This window comes from Panthera pardus, unplaced genomic scaffold, assembly GCF_024362965.1.
Source record: "Panthera pardus isolate Hobbes unplaced genomic scaffold, ASM2436296v1 HiC_scaffold_24, whole genome shotgun sequence".
NCBI classification, from domain to species: domain Eukaryota; kingdom Metazoa; phylum Chordata; class Mammalia; order Carnivora; family Felidae; genus Panthera; species Panthera pardus.
The window spans coordinates 20,847,919-20,866,623 of record NW_026526810.1 but is presented as its reverse complement, the minus strand read 5'-3'; the positions used below and the strand labels follow the sequence as shown (position 1 = coordinate 20,866,623).

Here is an 18,705-nt window from a genome sequence, read left to right as displayed (position 1 = left end):
GCAAAAGATAAGCAAGTCTTAGCCATTGACAAATGTGTGTATGTATGCTAATTGGAAGCTCCCCTGATACATTTACAGGAAAAAACTTATGCAGTCAATCAACATTTTACATTTTTTATCTAGTCTTCTTCTCTTTCACGATTATATTCCATTTTACAAGAAAGTAATAGTTGTCATTTAAAAAGGCAACAACACTCAGGAATGCTACTGGAAAACAGTACCTTTAAATTATTCCAAAGTGCAAAAACACTGACATAGAGGTGGGGGGAGGGAATTAGTACATTCTGACAAAGAAAAGAAACTTTTCAACGTGACCTTTTGGCACTAGTGGTTTGGGAGCTCCTGACATTTACCTGGTGTCAGGTAATTCATGGTCAGGGTTGAGCTGCTTGGAAGCAGGAATTTCAGCATCATTCCTAACAAATTTAACACAACAGAATCAATCTGGTTCACAGGTCATTGAATCTTCTGCAGAACATAAACATATGCAGAATGTCAGAAAATCTTATCACATCATCAGAATGTGATCTTTCAGTGCAGCTTTTAAAAGTCCCTGTTTAACCTTCACGTTTTATAATAGAATATATAAAACCCTTCCTTAAAAAAAAAAAAAGAAAAATTAAAGCTTCATGGAATCGTGCAAACTTTACACCCAGCACTTCCTTTGCTTACTCAGTGCTTGAAGCTGCATGTCTAAAGCACAGTCCTGAGCATACAGGATGCCCAGTGCAAGCTGAGTTTCCACTTCACCACTCCAGAGCAATCCTACACATAACACTCTTGTCGGAGGCTACCAGCACACGCTAAAAGTGTGAGTGCTCTAAAACAGGTGATTTGGAGAACCATCTCACCCCTTTAGAGGTAGAGAAACTGAGGCACAGAAAGGTTAAGTGACTCACCTATAGTTGCACAATTCAAGGAAAAATAGAGAAAAGAACAAATAAATCTTTCTCCCTGGCTCATGCTCTGGGGTCCTAGACAATGCTTTTTATCACATTGGGTACATCTGAAATAGATTTATTTACATGATCATTGTTCTACTGAGTATCAACTTTTTACTACACAATAATTTTTGATGTAACATAAAGTTACATTTTTTAAAATATAATTCTCTTGTTGCATTTCACAGCATGTGAGAAATGTATATGAAAATAAACAAGTAGTGATACTGAGCCAAATTCTCATTCTCATTCCTATAATTCTTAATCTTTTCAAGTATATGATGGAGGTATAAGAATCCGGCCAGATGTGAAAAATCACCAATAAACTAAAGGACAGACCCTTAAAATTCATCACCAGTACAACTGTGAGGTGGAAGTGAGGAATACAGAAAATTGAGGTATTTTATATGATAAACTGTTTTATGGTGTGACTGGTGTGCAACTTGATCTTTTCTCTTTCCAACTCAAGTTAACAGGCTTCTAGCTATGACTATGAGTAAAACATATGAAAAACTAACATGGACATGTCCTTGGGAAGAAGATCAATACTAAGTTGTTAATGTTACATTTTTGGTCCCTGAGAAGGCGGAACACCAAGATTCCATCTAATCCTGCTTGATGGGTGAACTACTTCCTTGGTTTCAAACACAGTGAGAAGGATAACTCCTTCAGACCACTGGAACCAATCAGACAGTCATGAACAGATCTAAATTGAAGCATTTTTCTCTTTCCAGTTTCCTACTCAGTCATAAGAGGTCTAAGTCAGGATCAAGTAGGCATCAAAAAAGAGCAATGGCCATGGCTCTGTAGACAATTGGAGCACTTTCTCCACTATTCTAGATTAGTTGAGCAGCTTGGAAAAGAGAGGTACCATCTCCCAATAAGAACTAGGCAGCCATCAATACCTTTGGTCTCCATGGACCAAAGTGCTTGTCTACACCTGGAAGACACTGCATATCAGTGCTTTACAAATGTCTAGGAACTAGCTTCTAGAAGTGAGCACAGTATTTACAAAGAGTGAAGCTGTCAAGGAAGAAGGAAGATGAGGGGTGACTGTACACGTTAATAGTGTTCTGACAGACATGAAACCCAAAGAAAAAGAACAAAGACCAACCTACTACAGCTGGAATGAACTTCTGGAGTTAATACTGAGTATAACAAACTGGCTTGAAAAGTAGGAATTGAAAGAATATTTCTTATTGCTGAACCAAGAGCAGCAAAGTGTATTTCACTAACATTCTAATGTGAAAATACTATAGTGACATCTGACTGAAGAACGAGTTATGAGCAGTTCTTATTCCTTGTGTGGCAAGAAGCAGACTACCCTTCCTCTCAAGGACCTTCTCTACAGAGATGGAATAGTCCTCTAGAAGAACAAAATGCCCAGGGTGGTCTCAGAATCCTTAATAGGCCCTACACTTGATCAATTAGCAAAACAGAAAGCAATCTTTTCAAATGCAAAGATTCAGATGAAAAAACAAAGCATTGTCCAAGTAGCAGAGGAGAGAAACGGCTTATTTAAGTATCCAGAGTAAATTTGCAAATTGTGATCAGAAACATAAGATTTTAGAGAGGCTTGAAAACAAGTAGGCGGTAGGTAAATTTCTTCTTAGTTTATCAGAGATAAAGCCCAAGGAATAGTATAATCATGAAAATGTTTCATATGTATTTACTTTTGGAGAGACCAATGAGACCCATTCCCATTCTAGCTCCTCCCAAACTCTCACTTTGAGGCCTTTTTTTTCTTTGCAATTCCAAATGAATTATGAAAACATGAATTTATAAAATATATATATATATATATATATATATATATATATATATATATATATATATAAATAAAATTAAATCAGAAGTTATATGCTCTATGTCAAACTTGAAAATTGGGCTCTTTAGACTGGTCATGCCCATTTGAGGCTAGAGTCACACACTTGAAATACAATCCTAAGAACTTTGTCCCACTGGAAGGAAAGCTGTTCATCCCACCAAAATAATCTGCTAAACCTGGGAGAGTCCAACTGTTCCAGAACAAGTCATCCTTAAGAGGAGATCAGCTATTACTACTTTCAGATTTTGTTTTGCTATAAACAAAACAAAACAAAACAAAACAAAACAAAACAAAACAGGGATGATCATCCAGAAAATACCACTGCTGAGTATCCATGGTGTAACCGTGAACTAAAATATAATGAGGAACACTAATAGATGAATTTAAACTAAGCTTCAACTGTAAGCTGTAACAAAATAAACAAGATAATTTCCTTAAGACACATGAACTTTCTCAGTATACTTTTGTTCACCACATGTATTCTTTTAATGTCTCAAACTCCTTATGTAGGAAACTATTATACTGACACTGCTACATGATATTTTCAGAAAGTTCAGTTCAATAAATTAAGGCTTGCATTCCTAAAAATACCTGATAATAAAAAAACCCAAATCTTTAGGAGCTGATAAAAAAAAGTGAGGGACTTTTTGAGTATTTATTAACTGTCAGTTAATGTAAGATTAAAAATTTTTTAAACAATTTTGTTGCTGCTCTTAGTTCACTAATCACTGACAACTCATGCCATCACATCTACTTTTAATTCATAAAGGTGTTCTTCACTGTATGTTAAACTATCCTCATTTTATTTAGCCTCTTTTATTTAGCCTTTTATTTAGCCTCCCCACACTTTAGGGAACAATTTCTTTGGTCTTTAGAAATGTTCTTTTTGCCTGAAAAAATATTTTTTTCCTTAGTGAGTAACTTTAATTGGGTATTATTAAATGTGATATTCTAGTTCGCTAATTCTGCCTTACCCAATCCCATTTTCCAACTTGGCACAGTTCCCTATTTAGATAAAACATTGCATATGAAGTACATGATATCTTGATGAAATAATTTGCATCACTTTGTGCTTTGCTCCCACTTACTATACATAGGAGGTTACTATAAACAGACAAATGATCTCTTTGATCCAAATACTGGCATATTTAGTGGCTATTTTGCATTTCAGAAGATTAATAAGAGGTTGGGTGAGGAATTGTAGGGTGCTCTGCCATCTCAAACAACAGGGAGATGGCTAAATTAATTGTTTTCATTTTAGAAGAAATTCTTTTGAAAACTTACTTTGTATGTTCCAATTTTCAGAAACTTGCCTGAGCTTGACTGTGTCTTTTAACCTGTTCCTGTATTATAGGGAACCTGACATATGTGCTATTGAACAGTTACTCTCTCATCTAACAACCTTATTATCAAGTTGAATAATTTATTTCTTTGGAATGGCCACAATGGTCACTGAAAGAGAATGTGGATATATTTGATACTGGGTCCCAGTTACATAGATTAAATACAAATAAAATACCTTATGCTACTTAAGTCAACTGTCTTTAATTGGACAATAAATACATGCTAAAAAGGTCAATTTGCTCTTATGTGTCTTTCACTGTGACTTTCTTCCAACAAATGAATATACTGTTATTTCTAACTGCTCTATACATTTATATTTTGAATAGTGAAATATTAAAGTATAATCAAAGAGTTATTCTAAGAGAACATACACATAGTAATAGTCAAATTAAGTGAAGAGTTCAAGTGATAAAGGCACTGAAATTGATTTGAGCTATTGAAAGTCATCCTATAAATGGAACTCTGCATCATGTCCACTCATTCTCTCTATGTTCAATTAAAATGTCTTGGAGTAGGAGGTGGGAGAGTCAGCTCATTAGCGGATTAAAAACAATTAAATGTATATACTTCTTATTTGGATGAGGTACCTGAATTTTATACATGCTTAATGCAAAATAACACAACTATAGACACATTTACTGTATAGTCAGACTATAAGACAACAATTTCCCCCATTTCCAAAGTAATCTTCTAAGTAACAATATCTGCTCCCCTGCAAAGACTAACCGGAAAGAGCCCAACTTTATTTTCTATTAAATAATGTTAAAATATTGTTAAAGGAAATAGTATTCATGAAAGCTTCCAGGTTAATGGCAATGAACATGAGATTCCTCTCATCAGAGAGAGATGATGCCCAGACAACCATTTAGCAACTTTAGACTGCAGAGGGCTGGGCCCCTACTTGGATGCTGAGCGATGCTCCCTACTGTCCACCAGACCACCCATTAATATGCAAGCAACTTTAATACCAGTGATTAGGGTCTCTTCTACTTCACATCAAATTAGGACCAGAAACCACATCCATTTCCTATTCCTTGAGCCACCCACCCCCCTGTTGCATCCTAGTCTGTTTTCATATTAGATTTGTTCATCTCCCCAAGGTTGAAATTGAACTCTTTGAACACCTGTATAAGGACAATCCCAACAGAGACAGTAGTGAACCCACAGGCCATACCCAAGAAGTCCACCAGGCCCACGTTGCTCCATTCCCGAAAGAGGATGGCCGAGGCTAACAGGACGAGGGTGGTGAATACGACGTAATAGATGGCCCCGAACACAGAGGAGTCGAAGCACTCAAGTGCCTTGTTGATGTACCTGAACTGGACAATGATGCTGCAACCAAGCACGGCGAGGAGCACCAGGCACAGGCAGAGTGCCCGTTGACTGGATGGGTTGTTGTGGAAGATGTCTTGGGCTGCCAGCCCGATGCCCTTGGTGGAAGGCACGGTGAAACTCCCCAGCAAAGAGCAGATACTGATGTAGACCATGATGTTGGTAGGCCCATGGGCTGGTGCAATCCAAAAGATGAGCAGTAGCAGCATAAGGAGCACGATACACAAATAGCCCACAAACACTGGAAAACAGACAATTTTCTTACTTTGGAGTCAATTCAACAAACCCTAGGCAGAATGTGGTCCAGTGTGTGTGGCCAGAGTGGGAGGGTTCTTCAGGAACATGTGGGGTAGTTGTGGCTGTTGCAGTGATTTAAGGGCTACATATAGTGGGCCAAGGCCAGGGGCCCTGAGATGTGGAGACAGTACCACACAAAAATCTCATTCTTCTCACAACTTCTGAGGGTCTCCTTGGACTTGTAAGTGACAAATGTGCTTATAATTATCAGAGCCTAGAACCCAGTTATATATAAAACAAAATAATTTTTGCATATATTTAATATGCACTGAATTTTTCAGAACTTCATTAAGAACTTCATCCCATTGCTGACAACAATATCCCCTGAATGTTTGAGTTAATAGCACGACACTCCACATGAGTCTTTATTTACAGCTCCCAGGCTCTCAGCAACTCCACAAGGCATGGGGTCTACTGGTATGTCTTCTATAGTTGTACCTGAGCATTCTATTTTATTATAAAGTACTATCCTGCTATTTCTCCTTCATATTACAATTAAGGCTTTATTTGCTTTGAAGTTATGTGTACAAAAGGAGGTTGTAATTTCTAATTCAATCTGAGATTATAAAGGAGGTGTTAGAAGCTGGGCCTGACAGGGCTAGGAACAGCCTGGACATGCACTAGGCAGGCTGTGGCTCTTCCTCAAACGTAAGAAGAAAAAAGAACTACGGAGCCCTGTTCTGAGGGAAGATTCAGGAAGATGACCTTAAAATTTCTTCTGAGGCAATTCTTTGACAAAAAAATTCATAATGTTTTTTTAACCTTTAGAAAAAAAATTTAAAAACTTAGAAGCCTCTTGGGGTGCCTAGGTGACCCAGTTGGTTAACCATTCAGCTCTTAATTTCAGCTCAGGTCATAATCTCACAATTCGTGAGATCAAGCTTCACATTGGGCTCTGCACTGGCAGCATGGAGCTTGCTTGAGATTCTCTTTGTCCTGAGCATATAAGCACGTGAGCTCTCTCTCTCAAAATAAATAAACATTAAAAAAAACTTAGAAACCTCTTTAATTTATAAGTGGCTAGAATAGGGGCACCTGGGTGGCTCAGTCAGTTAAGTGTCTGATTTCAGTTCAGGTCATGATCTCGCGGTCCGTGGGTTCAAGCCCCACGTCAGGTTCTGTGCTGACAGCTCAGAGCCTGGAGCCTGCTTCAGACTCTGTGTCTCCCTCTCTCTGTTCCTCCCCTACTTGCATTCTGTCTCTCAAAAATAAAATAAACATTAAAAAAAATTTATAAGTGGCTAGAATAACATCATTTTATATTCCAGGTTAAAACACGTTATTCATGTTAAAAAGAAAAATCTTTTAGGGGCACCTGGGTGGCTCAGTCAGCTAAGTGTCCAACTGTTGATTTCAGCACAGGTCATCATCTCACAGTAGTGAGATTGAGCACTACATCGGGATCTGTGCTGACAGTGCAGAGCCTGCCTGGGATTCTCTCTCTCCCCCTCTCTCTGCCCCTCCCTGCTTGAGCACGTGGCTCTTTCTCTCTCAAAATAAATAAATAAACTACAATTTAAAAAAAAGAAAAATCTTTTTGCTACCATCATATTTTCATACCAAATTATTATGGCAGTATTCAAATTAGATATGTTTTTTGTAAAAGTTAAGACCTGAATATACTGGTATCATCCACATTTATCAGAAAGTAAAAAGCCTTTGGATATATTTTTCTGAAAATTACATAAAGTAAATTCTTCAGGATATTCATATCCATTTTTCTGATTTTTTTCATGTTTTTGTACTTTCATTTCTCACAGTTTTGGAAATATTTTGGCTTTTACAGGAGGAAGTAAATATAACAATGCTAAATGTTTAGGGATAAAAAAATTACAGGAAAATACAGTCTTGGTTAATTTCATTATGAATCCCTTTTGAAATTTTACAGATATTTCCACTGCAATGTCATTCACTGCCAATTAAAAGCTATAAAAGAGTGGTGAGGTATTTGTGGCTTAGAGATGTCTGTATTTGGGATATTGGTGTGGATGCAGTTTTGTGCTGGCACGTGTCTAAAATTGTTGGTAAGCAATATAAGATGGTCTGCTGGGAGTAATTTAGAAGAATCTATACTTTAGGCCAGTACAATTATGTAGACTGTTGTTTTTTATAGCATTTGTCATGTCAAAAACATGTAAAAAACTATACAGAGATCTCTATGGGAAATCCAAAGATAAATCAAATTGGGTCTCAGCTCTCAGTTTCACATTACAGGGAAGTGTAGAGGCTTGGGCACAACAGTGGTCCTGAGGGGAACATGGTCCAGACACATTACAGGGAAGTGTAGAGGCTTGGGCACAACAGTGGTCCTGAGGGGAACATGGTCCAGAGCAGATCCCAGGAGGACTGACACAAAAGAGAAGAGACAGTAGGAATGCAGGAAAGGAGGTAGGGTGGGAGTACTGGGAGGTGGCAAGAGGTGACAGGAGGAGGCGTGTGGGGGGTGGTCATAGGAGGTAGGGGAATGGGAAGGCCATGGTAAGTGGGAGGTGGGTGCTCATGGGATTGAGGCCTGAGGGGATGAGGCCGCGTTGAGGGGGCCAGGTGATAAAGGCACCCATGTGCAAGATCCCAGAGGTCCGGAAGAAAGCAGAAGCAGTACTGAACTCCAGGGAGCAGGGATGCAAGGTCCAGAACCACCAGACCTCCTCCCACTCCTGGGGCAGCAGGAGAGCAGGGGATGCTATAAAGTGTAGGGCACAGCAATGGCCACTCATGTGCAAAGTCAAACACAGGGTCTGTGAAAACAGACCATAGGTAGGCCAACCCAAGCCCAGGCCTGGATCACACTGGAGACAGACAAGCTCTCTGGCACCTTTGCTAGAAAGGAGTTACCTGGGTTAGTCAGCTTCTCTTCCAGCTCAGCCTGAGTGGTCACACTCTCAGATTTCGGGGAGTGGATAATCAGTACAACAGAACCTGCACAGCTTAGCAGACATCCCAACTTGCCCAAGATGTTGAGCTTTTCCTTTAGAAGATAAGAAGCTAAAATGGACCTTTGTTTAAAAAAAGAGAGAGAGAAATCGTTAAAATTTAATACTATCTGACCTGTTTCTACTAACTGTAGTTATTTTAGAAAAGCCGTATTTTCTTGACAGCCATATTCATTTTTAACTTAGTTTTTAAGAGTAGAAAAGATTAGGAATTTATTGAAATTATTAAACACAAAGGATTTTCATACCAATACCATGCAGTCAATACATAATGACTCTTAACTCATACTGCTATACATTATTTCAGTAGATATGAAATAGATCAGAATAGAAAAATAAGTCATCATTCATAAAATGAGGTTTTATGGTTAAATAAAAATATTCTTTCCTTACTTATTTTTGTTTATTTATTTATTTTGAGAGAGAGAGAGAGTACGTGTACAAGTGGTAAAGGGGCAGAGAGAAAGGGAGAGAGAATCCTCGCTGACAGTGCAGAGCCTGATGTGGGACTCAATCGCACAAACTGCAAGATCATGACCTGAACCAAAACCAAGAGTCGGATGCCTAACTGACTGAGCCACCCAGGTGCCCTGTTTCCTTATTTTTAAAAGCAAACAATCAAAGAAACTATGTTAAGTGGGAAAGTAGGATATGAAAACTGTTAAAATAATTATAAGGCATTCATGATCAAAACACGTCAGTTAAAACAAATTAAGAAAATGCACAAACAAGAAAAAAACCAAAATGCTAATAGTAATTACATTATGGTAGGAGTATGGGTGATTGGGTATTTTTCTCTTCTATAATACCTCAAATATTTAAAATGTGGTCACATTATTTTTTAATGCAAAAAAAAATCTTAAAACATCTACAATTTTTTAAAAAAGTTTTTGTTTTGTTTTGTTTTTTTAATTAAATAGGCTCCACGTCCAACATGGGGTCTGAACTCATGACCCAGAGATCAAGAGTCGCATGCTCTACCTACTGATTGATCCAGCCAGGCACCCCAAAATCTCTATAATCTTAAGGTTGGTAATATGTTTCCTTTTTTTTTTTTTTTTAATTTACATCCAAGTTAGTTAGCATATAGTACAATAATGATTTCAGGAGTAGAATCCGGTGATTCATCCCCTACATATAACACCCAGTGCTCATCCCAATAAGTGTCCTCCTTAATGCCGGCTGCCCATTTATCCCATCCCTATATTTCTCCATATTTAAGAGTCTCTTATGTTTTGTCTCCCTCCCTGTTTTTATACTATTTTTGCTTCCCTTCCCTTATGTTAATCTGTTTTGTATCTTAAATTCCACAGGAGTGAAGTCCTATGATATTTGCCTTTCTCTGACTAATTTCGCTTAGCACATTACCCTCTAGTTTCATCCACGTTGCTGCAAATGGCAGGATTTCATTCTTTTTGGTTGCTGAGTAATACTCCATTGTGTATATATATACACACACACCAAATCTTCTTTATTCACCGGTTGATGGACATTTGAACTCTTTCCATACTTTGGCTATTGTTGATAGTGCTGCTATAAACATTGGGATGCATGTGCCCCTTTGAAACCGCGTACCTGTATCCCTTGGATAAATACCTAGTAGTGCAATTGCTGGGTCGTAGGCTAGTTCTATTTTTAATTTTTTGAGGAACCTCCATACTGTTTTCCAGAGTGGCTGCACCAGTTTGCATTCCCACCAGCAATGCAAAAGCATTCCTGTTTCTCTGCATCCTCGCCAGCATTTGTTGTTGCCCGAGTTGTTAATTTTAGCCATTCTGACAGGTTTGAGGTGGTATCTCATTGTGGATTGGATTTGTATTTCTCTGATGTTGACCATTTTTTCCATGTCTGTTAGCCATCTGGCTATAGATGACTATCTTTAGAAAAGTGTCTATTCACAGGGGCACCTGGGTGGTTCAGTCAGTTGAGTGTTGGACTTCGGCTCAGGTCACGATCTTGAGGTTCGTGAGTTGGAGCCCCGCATCGGGCTCTGCACTAACAGCTCGGGGCCTGGAGCCTGCTTCAGATTCTGTGTCTCCCTCTCTCTCTGCCCCTCCCCCACTCACACTCTGTCTCTCTCAAATATAAATAAATATTTTTTAAAAAGTGTCTATTCAGTCTTTTGCCCTTTTTTTCACTGGATTATGGTTTTTGGGTGTTGAGTTTGATCAGTTTTTTTAATAGATTTTGGATACTAGCCCTTTATTTGCAAATATCTTCTCACATTCAGTCGGTTGCCTTTTAGTTTTGCTGATTGTTTCCTTCGCTGTGCAGAAGCTTTATATCTTGATTAGGTACCAATAGTAGTTCATTTTTGCTTTTGTTTACCTTGCCTCTGGAGACGTGTTGAGTAAGAAGTTGCTGTGGCCAAGATCAAAGAGGTTTTTGCCTGCTTTCTCCTCAAGGATTTTGATGGCTTCCTGTCTTAAGCTTAGGTCTTTCATCCATTTTGATTTTATTTTTGTGGATGGTGTAAGAAAGTAGTCCAGATTCATTCTTCTGCATGTTGCTGTCCAGTTTTCCCAACACCATTTGCTGAAGAGACTGTCTTTTTTTCCATTGGATACTCTTTCCTGCTTTGTCAAAGATTAGTTGGCCACACGTTTGTGGGTCCATTTCTGGGATCTCTATTCTGTTCCATTGATCTGAGTGTCTGTTCTTGTGCCAGTACGATACTGTCTTGATGATTACAGCTTTGTAGTACATCTTGAAGTCTGGAATTGTGATGCCTCCAGCTTTGGTTTTCTTTTTCAAGATTGCTTTGGCTATTCGGGGCCTTTTCTGGTTCCATACAAAGTTTAGGATCATTTGTTCTAGCTCTGTGAAGAATGCTGGTATTACTTTGATACGAATTCACTGAATATGCAGATTGCCTTGGGTAGTATCGACATTTTATTTTTTATTTTATTTTATTTTATTTTTATTTATTTATTTATTAAAAAAAAATTTTTTTTAACGTTTATTTTTGAGACAGAGAGAGACAGAGCATGAACGGGGGAGGGTCAGAGAGAGAGAGGGAGACACAGAATCCGAAACAGGCTCCAGGCTCTGAGCTGTCAGCACAGAGCCCGACGCGGGGCTCGAACCCACGGACTGCGAGATCATGACCTGAGCCGAAGTTGGACGCCCAACCGACTGAGCCACCCAGGCGCCCCAGTATCGACATTTTAAGAATATTTGTTCTTCCAACCCATGAGCATTGGAATATTTTTCCATTTTCTTGTGTCTTCTTCAATTTCTTTCATAAACTTTCTATAGTTTTCAGTGTATGGGTTTTTCACCTCTTTGATTAGGTTTATTCCTAGATATTTCATGGGTTTTGTTGGATAATATATTTCTTATTTCTCTGTATAACATCAGTATACACTTTGAATTGGAAAACCAAGACTTTTAGTTATCATGGGACTAGTAATTGTCACTTTGTTGTTGTCTATGCCAAATGCGCTCAGAGAACATGAATATCCATGAGGAAGGCACACCAGACCCAGATATACTGGATTATTTCCTTTTTAATCCTTGTTTACAGATAAAAAAGCTGAGCCTCAGAAAGGATTAGCACTGAACCCAAGGCCACAGAAAGCTAACAAGAGGTGAAATCATGGTGATGACATACACATAAAGCCAAAGCTCCAACTTTTTCCATATACCACTTGTGTCTTTACCCCTACACAGCCTGGCCCTCAAGGAAACCTTGGCAATGTACTTGGAGAAATAAATAACATCACTAAAAGAACCAACAAATGATGTTAGAATACACAACTGGGTGTTAAATTGAGGGGCTCCTCATAGCTGCACACAGAAGTGGAAACCAGAGGACTGGGAAGCTCTCAGGGCAAGAGATGAGCCTGGAATGATAAGCAGGCTATGCCACAGTGGAAAGTGGCTGCCATGCATGAAAGCAGAGAGGCAGCTATGAGCCTGAACCACAAGGCCAACTCATCTCTTAGTCCACTGTAAAATACCAGAGTACAAATTAAATAGTACTGCAAAATAGTTTATTACTCAGTTTCCAAGATGAGGGGTCATAGCAACCACTATACAATACACTATGCGGAGCCACACAGGGAACCACAAGGGTTGGTCATGAGATGGGGGAAAGGAAGAACCTATCGTGGTTTCTGTGAGAAGGAATGGGGAGGAAGGGTAAGCCCAGGTTTAGAATTGGCTAATGTGATTAATTTCAAGACTCTGGGGCATAGGGGCTCTCCCTAGTTGTCTCATACCTGGCCCTGGGGAGATTAGGCTCTGGATTAGTTGGTTTACATTTGAAAAGAATGCCTCCCCCACCTAAGGGGTGATAAATGGGGGAGAAGGCCAAGGCAAGGTGACTTGGGCTTATTATTGGATTGTTCAGAACTAGGTGTGTTTAGCACATGCATGTAGGGCAGATGTTAAAACATCAAGTTTAGAGAAGTTAGAAACATAGTATAGTACTGTCTCATTTAAGGACACATGAAGAAAGGATTTGGGCAACTAATTACCTCTGAGTCTATTCCTCATTAAGAATTAGTCCTTGCCCTCCCCTCTGTGGCTAGGAATGAACAACCCCATGGTGGCTGCGATGGAGGCGGAGTATCTACCTAACAGGCCTCCGCAGCACGAAATCACCAACTATTCAATTCAAAACCTTTCTCTTATTGCTTTTCCTGGGCTGCAATCATTAGAGCCTATTGGCTTCTGAGCTGAGATTAGATGAAAGGCAATCACGAATCAACAAACTGTCCCATAGGCCCAACCCAGACTATCTACTTTTGTAATTAATGTCTTACTGTACCACAGTCATGTCCACGTGTTTTGTCTGGTCCATGGCTACCTTCCACTACAACACTAGAGTTGAGCAGTTGCAACAGAGCCCATACGGCCCACAAACCATAAGGTATTTGCCATCTAGCCCTTGAGAGAAAACGTCTGCCACCCTCTAAGTTAAATGGTTAAATGTTCAGTGAAACTGATGGCATAGCTACCTGGAGAGCTGGTCTGAGATGTAGCTACAAGTTACATGTTGGCATCAGGGCCACAACACAGAGAAGCAGTGTCTGCACTGGTGAGGGTGGGGGTGGGAAGGTGAAGTGGGGAACAGTGTGATAAAGAAAAGGCAACAGAAAGAGGAAGAAAGAAACTTAATGCCAAGAGTCAATAAATTATCTCAATAAACATATAGCAATAGGAAACAAACAAAATGTGCTATTCACAATAGCTAAAACATGGAAGCAACCAAGTGTCCACTGATGGATGAAAGGATAGACAAAATGTTGTCTATATTGGGGCACCTGGGTGGCTCAGTCGGGTAAGTGTCTGACTTCAGCTCAGGTCATGATCTCATGGTTTGTGAGTTTGAGCCCCGCATTGGGCTCTGTGCTGACAGCTCAGAGCCTGGAGCCTGCTTCAGATTATGTGTCTCCCTCTCTCTCTGCCCCTCCCCCACTCACACTCTGTCTGTCTCTCTCACAATAAACATTAAAATTTTTTTTTAATAAAAAATAAAAAAATAAAAATGGGCAAGATGGTAAATTTTATGTCTATTCTGCCACAATAAAAAAAAAATTTCTTTAAGTGTTCAGAGAGCAGGAGAGTGCTCATGTTCCCATGAGGGTGGCCATTCAGAGAAAATTTAGGTTATGAGAAGGAAACATATACCATGGGAAGAATCACTTACACACACATAAAAATGCTGTGGAATTAGGAGTCTGAGTTTAGGAAAACTCAGGGATTTACTAGATTGACTAGATATTTTATTATTTATTATATTTACTATAATCTACCTATCTATATTATTAAAATAAAATCAAATTAACTTTTTAAGAGAGCAACTTATGACAAGTTTATTTGGCAAAGTAAATAAAAGTCAGACTTTTTTTTTACTTGAGAGTGCATGTAAATATATTAGTGATATAAACAACAACCTTTTCAGAGTATGTTCTCTTTTTACTTACCTACTGAAAAAAATTTTTTTAAGTTTGAGAGAGACAGAGATAGCACAAGTGGGAGAGGAGCAGAAAGAGAGGGAGACAGAGAATCTCAAGCAGGCTCCATGCTGCCAGCACAGGGCCTGATGTGGGGCTTGAACTCATGATACTGCAAGATCATGACTTGAGCTGAAATCCAGTCAGACGCTTAACCTACTAAGCCACCCAGGAGCCCCTACTTACTTATTTACTTGGGGCAAGAAATGAATCTTTGTATCTATATGATTCAAATAGTATTTTCTAAAACAAATGTTGGAAGAAATTGATGCTGCATTTCTAAGACAGTGGTAGCTACAAACATTTTTCAAATGACAGCATTAATAAACACTTAGTGGATATGTTATTAGGAGGTTGCTAAAAAAAATGAAGGTTAACTTTTTCAAATGATTTGTCTTTCCTCTTCTAACAGTATCTTGTGTCATACTGATGAGTACCAAATTATTTGCCCCAATTTTATTATAAACAATGTTACAACATAAAAGGCAATTTAAAAATTTAAAAACGACAAAATCTCTCCATGCTGTCAAACACTTATTTACTTTCTAACATTCTCCTCAGTTCTATCCATATACACATATTTTTCCTTGAACTCACAATGGGCTCCATCATGCTGTTTGTTCCCCCTCATCCACTGCTTCTCTAGGAAATTTACTTGTGAAAATACTTAGGACAGTTTATGGAACATGAAGCACAATAAATGTGGTTCTCTTTCATTTATAAAACCATTTAAGTATGTTATAAAACTGAAATTGTCTTTGAATATTCAATATCATTTGACATTTATATTGGTACATATACATATATCAAATATTTCCCCCTAATCATTTTCTAAGATTCTGTTCCTCAAAACTGGACTCTCGCTTAAAGATCAAACACTTGGATGACTCTGGATATCCACTGCCATTATGCCTTCTGAAAGTCTATATTAGTTTAAATTGAATAGACAGTTTTTCTATTTTCTTTCTTTTTCACAGTTTTACTGAGATACAATTAACATAATACAAAATTCACCCATTTAAAGTGTATATGTAAAGTGTATGGAATAGAATTACACATCGATCACCACAATCAATTTTAGAACAAACTTTAGTATGCCAAAAGCAACTCTTTAGGACTCCTTAGCCATAACTCGCCATGCTCCCTCATGCATACATCCCTAAGCAACCACAAATCTACTTTTTGTTTATATATATTTCCCAATTCAGGACATTTCATATACATGAGATCACATAATGTATAAATGGCTTATTTCACCTAGAATAAAGCTTTCAAGGTTTATCTATGTTATAATGTATATAAGCAATTCATGTATTTTATAATAATATCCCATTGTATGAACACACCATCTATTATATATCCTTTAAATTTTTTTGAATGTTTACTTATTTTTGAGAGATAGAGAGCGCACGTGAGCAGGGGAGGGGCAGACAGGGAGATACAAAATCCGAAGCAGGGTGCAGACTCCAACCTGTCAGCACAGAGCCTGATGTGGGGCTCAAGCTCACAGACAGCGAGATCATGACCTGAGGTGAAGTTGGATGCTTAACCAACTGAGCCACCCAGGCACCCCTATTATATATCCTTTCTCACTTGATGGACATTTGAGTTGGTTCCACTTTTTGTCTGTAATGAATAATTCTACTATGGGCATTTGCATACAAATATTTCTATAGACATATATTTTCATTTCTCTTGGGAATTTACTTAGCTGTGATTTGCTAGATCATATGGTAACTCTATGTTTAACTGTTTGAGAAATTGCCAGGCAATTTTCCTAAGTAGCTGCAACAGTTTGCATTCCCACCAGCATTGTAAAAGGTTTCCATTTACTACAAGTTCTAGCCAACACTTGTTAATATCCTTCTTTATGAATATAGCCATCCTAGCAGAGGTAATATCTCATTATGGTTGATCTGCATTTCCCTGTTGGCTAATGATGTGTATTACTTAATAGGTTTATGAGCCATTTCTAGATCTTTGGAGAAAGGTACACTCAGATCTTCTGCCCATTTTTAATTTGAGTTATTTGTCTTTTTATCAATGACTTGTTATGTAGTCTAAATACGAGTTCCCTATTAGATATATAACTTCAAAACTTTTCTAATATTCTGTCAGTTGACTTTTCACTTTTTCTTTTCCAGCTTTATTTATATACAATTGACAACAGTATGTAAGTTTACAACATACAATGTGTTGATTCAATACACTTATACATTGCAAAATGATTGCCACCAGTGTTAGCTAATACCTCCATCATGTCACATAATTTCCACTTTTTTTTATCTGTATGTGTGAGAGCATCTAAGAACTCTTCTCTTAGTAACATTCAAGTATATAATACAGTATTAACTATAATGACCATGCTGTACACTGAATCCCAGAATTTTTCATTTTCTAACTAGAAGTTAGTATACTTTGACCAACGCATCCCATTTCCCCCACATCCCACCTCTCATACCCACCAGTCTATTTTTTCTTTTTTTTAAGTTAAAATCCAGTTAGTTAACATACAGTGTAATATTAGTTTCATGTGTACAGTGTACTGATTCCACACTTTCATACAACACCACTTGCTCATCACAACAAGTGCACTCCTTAATCCCCATCACCTATTTAATACATCCCCCTACCCACCTCCCCTCTGGTAACCATGTTTGTTCTCTACAGTTAAAAGCCTTTTTCTTGGTTTGCCTCTCTCTCTCTTTTCCCCCCTGTTGCTCATTTGTTTTCTTTTTTTTAATGTTTATTTATTTTTGAGAGAGGCAGAGACAGAATGTGAGTGGGTTAGGGGCAGAGAGAGAGGGAGACACAGAATCCAAAGCAGGCTCCAGGCTCTGAGCTGTCAGCACAGAGCCCTACGCAGGGCTCAAACTCACGAGCTGTGAGATCATGACCTGAGCCGAAGTTGGATGCTCAGCCGACTGAGCCACCCAGGCGCCCCTCATTTGTTTTGTTTCTTAAGTTCCATATATGAGTGAAAGTCATATGGTATTTGACTTTCTCTGATTTACTTATTTTGCTTGGCATAATAAGATGTGGCTGCTCCATCCACATCTTGCAAATGGCAAGATTTCATTCTTTTTACGGCTAAGTGGTACATATACCATTGTATACATATATACCACATCTTCTTCATCCATTGATCAGTCAATAGACACATGGGCTGTTTCCATAATTTGGCTATTGTAGATAATCTTGTTATAAACATTGGGGTGCATGCATCCCTTTGTATCCTTTGGGTAAATACCTAGTAGAGCAATTGCTGGAATATAGGGTAGTTCTATTTTCAACTTTCTGAGGAACCTCCATACTATTTTCCATAGTGGTTGCACCAGTTTGCATCCCCACCAATAGTGCACAAGTGTTCCTTTTTCTTCACAACTTCGCCATATGTGTTATTTCTTGTGTTGTTAATTTTAGCCTTCTGACAGGTGTGAGGTCTCATTGTAGTTTTGATTTGTATTTCCCTGATGATGAATGATGTTGAACATCTTTTTCACTAGTTGGCTGGCCAGCTGTATATCTTCTTTAAAAAAATGTCTATTCATGTCATCTGCCTATTTCTTAACTGGGTTATTTGTTTTTTGGGTGTTGAGTTTTATAAGTTGTTTATATATTTTGGATTCTAACCCTTTATCAGATATATAATTTGTAGATATCTTCTTTGATCCCATAGGTTGCCTTTCAGATTTGTGGATTGTTTCCTTCACTGTGCAGAAGCATTTTATTTTAATGAAGTCCCAATAGTTTACTTTTGGTTTTGTTTCCCTTGCCTCAGGAGACATATCTAGGAAGAAACTGCTACTGTTGATGGCAAACAGGTTACTGCCTGTGTTTTCTTCTAGTATTTTTATGGTTTCATGTTTCACATTTAGGTCTTTATTCAGAATTCCATTTTGAATTTATTTGTGTATGGAATAAGAAAGTGGTCGAGTTTCATTCTTTTGCATCATGATGTCCAGTTTTCCCAACACTATTTCATTAAGAGACTGTCTTTTCCCCACTGGCTATTCTTTCCTGTTTTGCCAAAGATTTCCTGCTTTGTCAAAGACTAATTGACAACA

At 38.2% G+C, this 18,705-nt stretch overlaps 1 protein-coding gene across 3 annotated transcripts in view; it reads right to left on the bottom strand.

The window, feature by feature from the left end:
• Positions 1 to 4,295: 4,295 nt before the first annotated feature.
• NIPA1 (NIPA magnesium transporter 1) overlaps positions 4,296 to 18,705 on the bottom strand; it is an 83,476-nt gene continuing 69,066 nt past the window's right edge. For all 3 annotated transcript variants that reach the window (XM_019438163.2, XM_019438165.2, XM_053888813.1), the window contains 2 exons: positions 8,578 to 8,738; positions 4,296 to 5,686 (listed from right to left, as the gene is read on the bottom strand). In XM_019438163.2, coding sequence (XP_019293708.1) covers positions 5,175 to 5,686; positions 8,578 to 8,738 — 673 coding nt within the window. In that variant the 3' untranslated portion in view covers positions 4,296 to 5,174. The remainder of the gene's footprint in view (positions 5,687 to 8,577; positions 8,739 to 18,705) is intronic.